Source organism: Podarcis tiliguerta, assembly GCF_965153285.1.
Source record: "Podarcis tiliguerta genome assembly, chromosome: 8".
NCBI lineage: Eukaryota > Metazoa > Chordata > Lepidosauria > Squamata > Lacertidae > Podarcis > Podarcis tiliguerta.
The window spans coordinates 47,823,040-47,835,890 of NC_139541.1; the positions used below are offsets into that span (position 1 = coordinate 47,823,040).

The window sequence follows — 12,851 nt, forward strand, 5'->3', positions numbered from 1 at the left end:
TAGCAAACATGGCGTCCTCTAAATGTTGCTAGGCTACAACTTCCACCACCCTGACCATTGGCCATACTGACTGGGGCTGATGGCAGTTTGGTCCAACGATACATGGAGTGCATTAGCTATGCTTGAACTGTGCAGTCCTGCCAAATGGTGAGGTAAATTTCAGCACACATGTGATAAAAACTTGCCTATCTGTAGTAACTAATGAGTGGGGGAAATTCCGGAAAGAACGCTGTGTTTTGTCATCAGACAGTCTCAGAATTTTAAGTTTAACATACTTTCATTTAAATATACATGAATTTCTTTGTGCGTGATGTTTAAAAGGAGGGTTATTTGTTTATTTGTTTTAATGGGCACGCTGTGATTTGCCAAGGAAATCTGACATCTGAAGTTTGTTTTTGCTGCACATGGTGTTATTTGCATCTGAGTGAGGGCGGGCCCAAGACATTATGCCACTTGAGACCAAGGAGACAATGGCATCCACCCACCCACCTCCTCTACTGCCTGAGGAGACTGGAAGCGGCCCGAGCACCCTGAAGGTGGTGGGGGATAAAAATGAAGGGCAGAGAGGAGCAGGTGGTAGCAGCAGGGGCCCTGCTCTTCTCCAGGTGGCAGTGCAGAAGGCAGCGAGCGGAGCGTTCCTCAGGGGCCTGGACCTGCCGCCTCACCCAGCTGTCCCCATCCTGCTTCCCAAGGTAAGAAAACTATTCAGGCCTAGCCAAATTATCTCATGTGAAGGAGTATGGGTGACCATAGTGATCAGTGATTGTCTCACCCCTTATGTACCCAACTGATCACTGTGCTCAGATACCATCTGATCAGGAGGTCCGTTCCACATAATATAGTCACTGCCTTAGACTGGACTTAACCATCCAGGGTCCTTTACCTTACCTTTTACCTTTAGGAGCCAAGCTTCAGTGTTGAGGCACCTGCCCTTTTGGATTCCCTCACCTTGAATATTAGTCAGGCGCTGTCTCTGTAGTCTTTTTGGCACCCACTGAAGACCTTCCTCTTTTGACAAGCCTTTTAAATGGATATCTTTCCCAGTCTGCATCTGTACTGGAATTGTTTTAAAGATCTTTTTGTTTCATTGTTTGTTTTATGTCACCCTGGGCTCCTTTAGAAGGGCAGGATATAAATTTAATCAGTAAATAAACAATGGTGCCTCGCATTGTATTTTGATGTATTAAGGAATTTATATAAACCCCTTCTCACTCATATGTCTCAAAGTAGCTGACAGGAAAATAAAGTCAAAGCCAATGTGGTTAGAGTGTTGGACTAGGACCTGGGAGACCAGGGTTCAAATCCCCACTTGGCCACGAAACTCACTGTCCCTCAGTCTAACCTGCCTCACAGGTTTGTTGTGGTGATTAAATGAGGAAGGGGGGAACCATGTAACCATCTTGAACCCCTTGGGGGTGGGGGCAGAAAGATGGGATATAAATGCAATGATAAGCAAGCAAGCAAACAAAGCATACAATATACAAAATTTAAGACAAAGATTATAACGTAAAAATAGAAACATTAGAGCAACATTCATAGTGCACAGGCCTGCTGAAATAAAGCTATTTTCACCTGGTGTCTGAAATGGTGCTAGCTTGTTTTCTAATGTAATGGAGTTCCATTGGGCTGGGCCGACTGCACTGAAGGCACAACTCCTCGTTGAGTCTCTTAACCATACTTAGAAATGGAGAAGAATGTAGTGGGAGTAGTGGGAGGCCACTAATAGCATTCCTCCAGCTACTGACTTGGAACGTATGGAGTAAGGTGCTCCGTATAGTTTATGGGGCCTAAGTTGTTCAGGGCTTTGGTTTTTGTTTGGCACCTGTCTCGAGAGACAATGGGAGAGTGCGCCATCGGTGGTAAAGTCACACTGTTGGAGAGTGACAGCGCCTGCTAGGCCAGTAGGGACTGATATGGGAGAGAGACACATTTTATTGCAGCTAGGGCAAATGAAGGTGTTCGCTTTCGCTGGTGCAGATGCACCATGGCGTTTCTTCTCTCTGTGCTCCTCCCAGTGGTCATTTCTCCTCTGGTCATTGCTGCAAATACACAACCTGTCTATCTGTCTCCGGGCACTGCAGTCATCTGCACGGGATTCACACACTGCAGGGTCAATGTACCTAGTCTTCATGTTGCAGACATCTTTATAATGCAGTTATAAAGGGCTTTGTACACAAGCACAAAACCAAGTCTAAAGAAACACATCAGAGGGCAACAGGTTGTAGAAGGCTGATATGAATAAGATCTCACAATCATTCTTGCAAAAACATTTTTTCCCCACTACACCCTTTTCCATGGAAACATGTTAAGTTTGGGAAATGCATTATTTCATAAAATTGATCAGTAGCAAAATGAATGAGCAAAATTCAAAATTTGGCAGCTGTGATGGAAGCACATATATTTATATGCACGGCTCTTCATTCATGCTAACATCGGTATGTTAACAGCTTTCATTGTCTTTGTGCTTTTTTTCCTTCAAAAAGGGGAAGTTGTAATGAGTTGTCATGTCCTAAAAATAGTTCCCATGAAGAGTTCTGAATTTGTTTTGACTATAACATGTAAATCAGAGTTGGGGAACCTCTGGCACCCCAAATGCTATTGGATTCTAATTCCCATCAACCCCTTCTAGCATGGCCAATAGTTGAGGATGATTGGAGTTGTAGTCTAACAACATGTGGAGGCCCACAGGTTCCTCATCCCAAATTTAAACCATACTGGGCAGTGGATCTGTATTATCCATGTGTGCATTAACACCTTGGTGTGTATACAGCCTTAATTTTGCTTGTTAGTCTGCATTTGTTTAAGGTTGTTTTTTTGAAAAAGGAAATCTTAAATGATATTTTAAAATCCAGCATGACATGAATTTGGAATTATATTTATTTTATGTAAGCTGCCATGTATATTTTTGCAAAAATGAGGGAAATAATAATAATTTTACATATTTATTTGGTATTACATTGGATTAATGTAAGCTGCCTTGTGCACTTTCTAAGAAGGCAGGGTATAATATATAATATTTTGATTTTTACATGAGGCTTATTTGGTAATTGTATTATTTTTAAATTGCCTTGTGCACTTAAGTAACAAAAAAAGGGTAATAAATAATAGTTCTAGTACCACTATTAGTACTACTAATGGGTTGCATTCAGCTAAGTCCTACTCCAAGCAGACCTGCTGAAATTAATAAATCTAAATTAGTTACGTTTAACTAACTTAAGTGGGTCTATTCTGAGTAGGACTAGCATTTAATATGGCCAATAGTAATAGTGATTAATAATATGACTGATAATAATGCTTGCTGATTTCATATAAAATATATAAAACATTTATAACCCACATTTCCATTCAAACAATCAAGCGCATTATTACAACAGTAAAAAAAAAAAGAAACACAAGGTGAGAGATCTTCTTCTTATAATTTACGTTTTATTATAATTTAACAACAATAATAATAAAGAAAAGAAGAAGACCACGATTCATTACACTCCTTCCCCCCGCCCGCCGCGCCTTCCTTTTTTACTCCCAGAGCAACGGTTCCCCTCCATCTATGCCCCTGAGCAGAACCCCCCGCCCCACACACTTTGCGGCGCGCGTGCCACAGAGCTTCCGCGCACCCCCGCGGCGCTGACCCCCCTTTCGCCCCCGGTCTGCCTTAAGAGAGAGAGAGAGCAGCAGCCCTGCAAAGCGGCTCTTCCAGCTGGCATTGACGTCAGAGCGGGCCGCACATGACCGAGGGGACCAATCAGGCGAGCCTCCGGAGCTGCTCCCGCAACAATCTTTCAGCGAAGCTCGTGTCTCTTCCTTGCCCAGCTGCAGGAGGAGCGGCGGCGGCGAGGAGGAGGAAGAGGCGGCGGCTCCACGCGCCTTTCCTCCCTTTCCGAAACCACGCGCACCCATCCACCCGTCTATCCTGACGCGCGCCCAGCCAGCCCTTTCCTTCGTCCCCCGCAACGCGCGTCTGTGGAGCCCGTTCAGACGTGCACGGCAAGAACAAGGAAGGAGCCGGGGAGACAGAAACCTTTCCCCCATTTCTACTCGCCCCCCCCCGGCCCCGCGCCTCCCTTCCGCTGCTTCCACTCGCACAAAAGAGGATTCCCACACCCTCCCTCTCCTCGCCTGCCTTTTGGATGAAGCCTGCCTTTTGTCTCCGGCTTCCTGTGCGTCGGGATCGACCTTTCCTTTCCAGCATGGATTTGGGAAACTGAGCAACAAGATCCTCCGCCACCCCCTTCCCCACCCCCGCAGCCCCACAGACCACGGTCAGAAAACAGAGAAAGGGAGGCGAGGATCAAAGCGGCAGCAACAGCGACGCAAGGAAAGAAAGAAGCTTTAATTTTTGAAGTTTCCAATAAGGATTTCTCTCCCCTCTGGTCGCTTCCTCTTTGTGCGCGCGCGCGCCTGTCTATTGGGTTTGTTTGGTGGTGCTTTTTTTTTTTTTTTAAAGGGGGGGTGTTGCTTTTCTCACCCTTCCTCCTCTCTCTTGCTCTTTTGTAGGGGGGTAGAAAAACCCCTGGATTTTGTATATGTTTGTGTGTTTTTCTACGTTTTTAAATTTCCTGGACGATTTCGGGGGAGGAGGTGGGGGGGAGAGCAAGCAAGCGAGTGGTGGGGAGGGGTGGGGAGCCAAAAAATACCCCAGAGGGTAATAATAATAATAAAACAAAGAAGCCGAGCGGACCGTCTCCCTCTTAAAGCTGTGATGGATTTCAGTAGCAGCTGCGGTGGTGGAGGAAACGACCATAGACAGATCGAGGAGAGCAAGCCTTTGCTGGGCGAAATGTCTGCAACGGAAGGGAATAAAATGGGGGCCGCGCTGTGCAGGCGAGGCGTCCACTGCAGTGGGATGAGATATAAGCTGCTTCAAGAAGGAGATATCCAGGTTTGTGTCATCAGGCACCCCCGGACATTCCTCAGCAAGATCCTCACCTCCAAATTTTTGAGGAGGTGGGAACCTCATCACTTGACCCTGGCGGATAACAGCCTCACGTCAGCAACAGTAAGTAACACGTTTCTCTCCTCCTATGTGAGAGCTGCCTTCTCCCCCTCCCCCCTGCTCCAAAAGAATAGGATTCTCTCCTTTCTGGGAAGAGAGGGATCTCTCTGTGTGTACTGTATTCACAATCTCGATATTGAAGCGTCGACTTCGTTCTCCCCTCGAGATGTGGTGTCAGGCGAAAATGGTAGCAACGGATGTCCACCCACCCACACGAGTGATTATTGGGTTGTGTATCGGAAGGTTGTGCAAACCTTTCTTTTATAGAGGAAACGTTGCCATGCAGCCTTAGTTAGGAAGCTGCTCTAAGTGGTTTTGACTATCAGTCTATGGGGATTGTAAATGTGGGAATCTCACAATAATAATGCAGTTTTTTCTTTTTAAAATTGTTTTTGTACATTGCATGCCAAAATTTTAAAATAATGCAAAATTTTAAAACCTGCGAGTGCACATGCAAGGAAAAATCTGTCTGATCTTATCTAAAGACCAAAACACAAGAGGCAACACTTAGCTGAAGATTGTTTCTACCTTAGGCCAAGTGAATAAAATAAAATCTTACAGAACTCTTCCTGCCCTTGAGCAACTGGGATATCTGATGTTAATGTAGGTTGATGAAGTCTTGTCTTTTAATGACTCTTTTTTCCCTGAGCATATTTGTTAATGAGAATTAGCCCAAAGTAACATCTCATGGTGGAAGGTTGTGTTTTTGGTCTACCGCACCCCCCCTCCAAGTACTGCATCTATTTTTCTTTTTTAAAAAAACCTTAACCTTTGAAATAATAAAGTGTGCATTTGTTTAGAACTGTGATGTGAAATTAAAGTTGACTTGAAAACCAAACATATAACCTGTAGAGGAAAACTGTAACCCTTTATATGTCTGTTTATAGGTAAGCCTCATTATTTTCAATGGGACTTACTCCCAGGTAAATGTGTGTAGCAGTGCAGCTGAAGATAATGTATTGAATGTGGAAAGGCATTGTATAGTTTGAATGGATTGATAGGACTTTTGTATTGTTGCTGTGCTGTGTAGTACTTTTACGATGAGTGGTAAAAGTGATTTGGGCCTTGACTTTGGTTCTAGGTCCCCCCCCCCCACCTTGTGTGTATTCTGTCTCCGACCCGTCCCCATTATGGATAGCACAGGAATTTAATTCACCATCTCCCTCCCTCTCCCCCATCTTTCATTGAGGATTAGTCAGGATAAGGAAGAGAAACTACAACAGAAAGGTGCATTTCGTCTCCAAAACTTCCTTCTGCTACACATGCTCCATTGAGATGAATGGAAGAATGGAGCCTCTCCCATTCATTAGAACAAAGCTTGCCTAACTGTGAGTCCAAGAAGCCCTTCCCCATTTTTATAGCATGGCATGCTGTAGATTGTATGTAATGTAAAAATTTGGTGCATATTCCATACAGCTAAGCCAACATCGTAAATCCATGCCATTCAACCTTTCTTTATTATTACTACTTAATAAAAAATTCTTTTTTCCCCACCTTCCCTCCAAGGAGCTCTTAGTGATGTGCATGATTTCCTCACTATTTTATGCTCACAACAACCCTGTGAGGTAGGTTAGGCCGAGAGACAGTGACTGGTGCTAGGTCACGAAGGCTGCCCATGCATGGGAGCTGCAGAGTTACAGTCCCCCAGCACCCTTAAACTACAGCTCCCAGGATTCTTTGGGGGAAGTAATGTACTTTAAATGGACAATGTGTATGAAGTCCCAGTGAGCTTTGTGGCTGAGTGGAAAAGTGAACCTGGTTCTTCCTAGGCCTAGCCCTCTAGCCACTACAGTCACACTGGCTTTTCATTTCCACTTCTGACTCACACATGCAGTATGAAAGCCACTTTTACAGCCCTGGAGTCTCCTAAAAATCAATTAGCTAACTTCTAAGCAAGTGTGCATAGATGGCAGCCTTTATTTTCTTCTTATTATTTTTACCTTTACTGTGTGTGTCGCAGTCTGTGTCCCATGTCACCCGTTCCCTTCCATCCCTGTGTTTTTCCCCATCCATTTTTTTCTCTGTCTACAAAATATGGTTACAGCCCATCTTCAGTTCAAGCTGCAACCCAATTTGAGGATTGTGACCCCTACCAGTTGAATATAAATATATATTTTAAAAGACAAGCTGGCACCACGTGTAAATGATACAAGTTTATCAAATTGTAGTGACCTTTGACATGTTTACAACGCAGAACTGCAAACATGGGTGAATTCACATTGGTTGCTTTATCAAAGCTTTGTTTATTTCTCCCTCTCCCCCACTCCCCAGTTTTGTATACAGTTGAACATCTGTGCAGGCCTTGGTTTCTCTTGACATAGAAACAGATGATTTTGAACTTTCCTTCCATGATTTTTTGGGAAGGCTTTTTTCTCTTGGTGGTTGTTGACAGGTCTTTACATTTATTTCACAGTATTTTTATAGCACTTAGTTGTCAAAACCTCTAAGCTTTTTTTACACAAAATGCTTTGTTATGGTTGTATGCTGCTTTGGAGGGGGGCATATTAAAACCAGTTCCTGGGGTCCTGCTTGTGGACATCTGATGGGTTGCTGTGAGAACAGGAAGCTGGGTTAGAATGGGCTGGTGGCATGATCCCACAGGGTTCTTCTTACGTTATCAAGGCCAACAGGTGGTATATAAATAGTTATTACTATGACATAAAGCACACAGGCTGGATGGCCTGCAAGCCCACTCCCAAATTTATGGGTTATCTGGAATGCTAGTCCTATCTGGAGTAGACACAGTGGAGTTAACAGACACGACTAAGATTCAGTAGTTTCGATGGACATACTCGGAGTCCAACTGACTTGGAAATAACCCCCTGATTTTAAGTTGAGTGAGGAATCTATGACACTCCAAATGTTTTTGGACTACAATTTCCATCATCCCTGATAGCTGCTTGAGGGCCAAAAGTTCCCCAGCCCTGTTCTAAGTCTAGAGATGGACCATGGATATGATGTTTCTTAAATACATTTTCTGATTTAATGTCATGCCAAATAAGCAGCTGTGGATGATGTCATTGTTTACTGCCATTTTGTCAGCCATTCCAGCGTCTATAACATTGGCCATCATTTTAGTAAGATGCTGGTACTGAAAGTGAAATAGGGCCAGGCCAAGGCCAAAATCAGTCATGCCAGGAAGCAGATGTGGGCAGGCCCGTGCAGAGTCAAGGGCAGTCAGGTACACTTGTCCCGGGCCTTGGAGGGTTAAGTTGGCTGAGGCCTTCTGTTAGGGGCCTGCTGGACTTACACTGTCATGCCAAGAATGCCCTGTGCCTCCCAACCAAGTGGAGACTCCTGTCCCAGGCCTTAGATAAGCCCTGCATGAGTCTGGATCTGATGTAGGATGCAATCCAGGGTGCAATCAGTGAATAGCCACGGCTAAAACTATAGTGGGCAGAACTTGACCAGGAGAGGGGGAAAGGCCAGACTCCTAATATTTATTCCAGACCTGGCCAGTCCAATGGCTTCATATTACATATTATTGTGTGAGACAATTCAGCAGTGAACTCACCTGATCTGTAGCCACTGATTTCATTTGTGGATCATTGTGGAACATGATCTGCTGTGGAATCTGCACAACTCTGAATCCTCTGACAGCTTTTTTTGTTTTTTTAGTGCTCCCCACCCCCTGACATCGCAGCTTGGAGTTACTAGCAGTGGGACTAGGGATGGTCCATGATGAACATGCTGTTCCTCGCAGGGACGTCGTTGGGGGGAGGGGGAAACAAGATGGCTGCCCTCATGTAAGTATGGGGACAGTCATCTTTTTTTCTGTGAGTAACAGCACATGATCGTGTCTCATTCTCTGGGCATTTCTGGTCCCAGCTCAACTCAGTGTAGCAGGTTGGTAGAACATTTTTTTCTCTCCTTAAAAAATAAAATTAAAAATTCAATGGCAGCTCTCAGACTGTCTGAAGATGTTCTTCAAAGATGTTTTGCATGGATTTTTATTTTTTGTTTAAAGAGTACAAATGCTTGTTGAAACAGGATGGAAGCAGTCTTAATATTGATCATCTTCATACCATTCATGGTTAAACTATGGAATTATCTCCCACAAGAGATATACTGTAGATGGCCACTAGCTTGTATGGCTTTAAAAGAAGAATAGACAAATTCACGAAGGATAAAGCTATCAATGGCTGTGAGCCACAATGGCTATGTTCCTCCTCCAGTGTCAGAGGCATTTTGCACCAGAATACCAGCTGCTGGGGATTGTCACTGGGTAGTCCAACTGCAATGCCTGGTCCATCTATTCCTAGTCAGTCAAGAGTGTCCAGTGTTTTCCATTTTACCTGATGCTGATGTCTTCACAGCTTCTCTTCCCAAGTTCTTTTCTCTCTGTTTGGCTCACTTCCAGTATTAGAGGTTCCAGGTGCCCTTTCTGGACCCACATCCTCCTCACTCATATCATTGCTGCCTCTTTGTTTGTCCAGTCAGCACAACCACCCAGAAGGAGAGTGTCTGGCAAATGGGGTGTGAGGGGGCTGCTGCTGCACCTCTTTCCCCTCCACTGCATGGTGAGAAGAAGCTGGGGAGGAGGCACTGGGATTGGCAGTGAGGCCCCTTGCAGAGTGTGGGCCCTGACAGGTCCATGGCTGTGTATTGGAACTAAAATGTTCACTGCATGATGCAAAAGCATTAAATCAACGTTTTGCTCATAGACGTACCCTAGCAAAAGACAGTAGGCTTGTTAACAGGAGATGGCCAGATTAGGTGCCTCTTCTTAACAATAACTTGTTAGACAGAAATTTCTTAAGGTGACTCTTGAGAAGGGGCCTATACAGTGGTACCTCTGGTTACGAACTTAATTAGTTCCAGAGGTCCGTTCTTAAGCCAAAACTGTTCTTAACCTGAGGCGCACTTTTGCTAATGGGGCCTCTTGCTGCTGCTGCGCTGCTGGCGCACGACTTCCGCTTGCATCCCAGGGCAAAGTTTGCAACTAGGGGCATTTACTTCCGGGTTCGTTACCTGAAGCATTTGTAAGGAGGCTGGTACATAACCCGAGGTTCCACTGTATCGTTCTCCATCCTGTTCCCCACAGAGGCCAACCAGAGGCCTATTGGAAGCTGTGCAGTTACCTCTGAGGTGCACCCAGCTCTCAACAAACACAGGCAATAAACTAGCAACTTTTCAGATGTTGTTCTTTCTTGTCTTTCAGGTTTATCTGTCGGACTGTTTGCGTCCTTCCAATATATTTTCCCATGCCATACCTGTTTCAATTGAAAGTGATGTTGACTATCCCAACTGTTTTGATGAATACTAACCACCTCTTTCCCCTCCCACTCTGACCCACATCCAATACTGATAATTAATACATTAGCATCCTTATAGGTTAGTTACCAGATTACTTTTCTTTGTATTGGGTGAATGACAGAGAAAATACACAACAGGGCCATCACTCAGTGGTAGAGTGCATGCTTTGTATGCAGAAGATTTGTAGTTCAATCCCTGGCATCTCCAGTTCAATGGGGAGAATCTTGAATTGCTGTAATCAGTCATTATTAGAGGATGTTTTGCTAGATGGACCAATGGTCTGACTTTCCTAAGCTGGTGCTCTGCAAATGTTATGGACTACAACTCCCATGGGGCTGATGGGACTTATAGTCCAAAACATATGCCGGGCAGCAGGTTAGGGAAGGCTGGCCTAAAACTACCTGTGTCCAGTATTTCATATAGAAAATTGTATATTGGATATAGATAAGTTCTGTTAGAATCCATCATAGTTTTGTCACTGATTTAGTGAGTTGTCTGTTGAACTATTCTATGAGAACTGGTTTTTCAGAATGTAGTTATCAGCATGGGATATAAATTATTATAGTGTGTGTTTTCCTGATCTGCATTATTATCTGCTCTTTCTCATTGTGCAAGACACTTCAAACAAGATTCAGGTTTGCAAAGCATGCACGACTCCTGGGTGGGTTGTTTTTTCTGCCATGCAGGAAGATAATTCATAATAATAATTTCATTTTGTGCCAATGAGCAGAAACATGTTGGGGTTTTTTTTTTCTTGGTTCCACTGCCTAATGTCCCAATAGAACAATTTAATATTTACAAACTTTTGTTTTCTGTATAACTGGTTGCTCAGGGACATAGACAAATTTTCTCCTCTGGGCCAGATGAAGTTTTATAAAGCAAACACCAGAGGAGTCTAAGTATTTGTTTATTTCTAAAATCCATTACGGCATTTGTGCTCATGGTATGGTGTTCATATTCTTTGCAACAGCAGCACCTGAACCAATATAGCAAACTAATAAACTAAAATAAATGAGGGGATGGCAGTAGGCTTTCTCTACCCATGGTACTTACTTTTTGGTCCGGCAATTGCAAATAGAAAGCTTCCAGTTTAGATTTTTTGAAACAATTTCCTAGCCCTCACAAGTGTAGAGATGCATTTTTAAAAGCCCAATATTCCCAGGGATCAAAACCTGAAAGCCTGGTTCAGACATTTGACCCAGCAGTTAGCTCCTGCATCTGATAGGAAGCCAGCTCAGACTTCAGGAATTCTTGGTACATATGAGCTGGGTGTGTTGCACATAAATCTGTAAAAGAAAACCCACAGTCAGTATCACCTTTATTTATTTATATATTTACTCATTCATTCAGTAGACTTACCCTGTGCTATAGAGTGTGTGTCTCAGAGACAAGGCATGGAGAATCCAAGAAAGGGTGTCAGATGTATACACTAATCTTTATTTCTCTTCTATTTAATTGGTAAAATTGTCTCATTTTCATTGGAAAAGTTGCCAACATTTATTTTCAAATCCATGTAGATTATATTCCAGTAACAGGCCCAGGTAGCAGCGTCACTATGATTCCAGAGATTTATTGCTCCCCGATTTTCCCCTTCTCTGCTATTTTTAGATTCTTTACATTCTTCTGTTTCTTCTTTCTTTCCTTTGCTTTAACTACGTTATTCCTGTGCCCAGCATAGTAGCTTTAAATCCCCACTGCTGTGAAATGAAAACGGCCAAGTGGTCTCTTTTACCAGTTTGATAAAACATTCATGTATTGTACTCTGCTTGTAAAGCAGGGATTGGGAACCTCAGTCCGGGTGGGGGGCTGGTTGCATACCCCCAGACCTCTGGATCTGGCCCTCAGGACTCCACCCCCTCCCCCAGTTCACACCCCTCCCTGGCCCTGGTTCTCACCCTCCTTGAATGTTTGCCTGACTGGAATGTGTTCTTGAACTCTGATAGTGCCTGTTGTCTGCCTAGATGGAGGATAGAGAGGGTCTGTGTGTGCCTACTGTATAGAGGGAAAATTTGTTCATGGATTACATTAAATGTTCCACCTACCTTTCCCTCTGACTTGTCCCAGCACTGGCATGTGGCTCCTGGAATGTTGTCTAGAGAGGAATGTGGTCCTCAGGCTGAAGGTTTCCTACCTCTGTTGTAAATGTTGGGATATAGGATGCTGCCTTAGAGCAAGGCACGTGGTTTGTTCATCTAGGTTAATATGGCAGCAGCTCTTTGAGGTCTTTTCCATCACTTGCTATCTAATCCATAGAAACAAAACCTGGAGATGTCAGGAGTTGCACCTGGGACCTTCTGCATGCAAAGCATGTGTTCTGTGGCCACTGAGCTACAGCTGGTTCACACAGGTATGGAGGTCACTTGATGAACTCAGCACTTTGTGAATGGCAGCTAAAGGCTGGTTCATTCATGTGAGCTAGATATATGGAGGATTTTAACCGCTGAATGAGCTACAGCAGAAGCGACACTGTAGACTCCTTTCAATGGTGTTGGTGGTTCACGTTCTCTACTGTGACTCTGCATATTTTGAGTGATTGAGTGGTGAGAATGGAAATCATCTGGTGTCCATTCCTGAGTGGATTAGCTCTAAATGATGAGTCCTC

The 12,851-nt window shown here is 44.0% G+C and overlaps 1 protein-coding gene across 2 annotated transcripts in view; it reads left to right on the forward strand.

Annotated features, from left to right (window-relative positions):
- Window positions 1-431: 431 nt before the first annotated feature.
- The window catches only part of CMIP (c-Maf inducing protein), a 146,694-nt gene continuing 134,274 nt past the window's right edge, over window positions 432-12,851 (forward strand). Inside the window, exon 1 of one of the 2 annotated variants that reach the window (XM_083452618.1) lies at window positions 432-692. In XM_083452618.1, the coding sequence (XP_083308744.1) occupies window positions 447-692 (246 nt within the window). In that variant the 5' untranslated portion in view covers window positions 432-446. Of the gene's footprint in view, window positions 693-3,713; window positions 4,997-12,851 lie in introns of those variants that run through there. The other variant, XM_083452617.1, reaches the window with a different exon arrangement.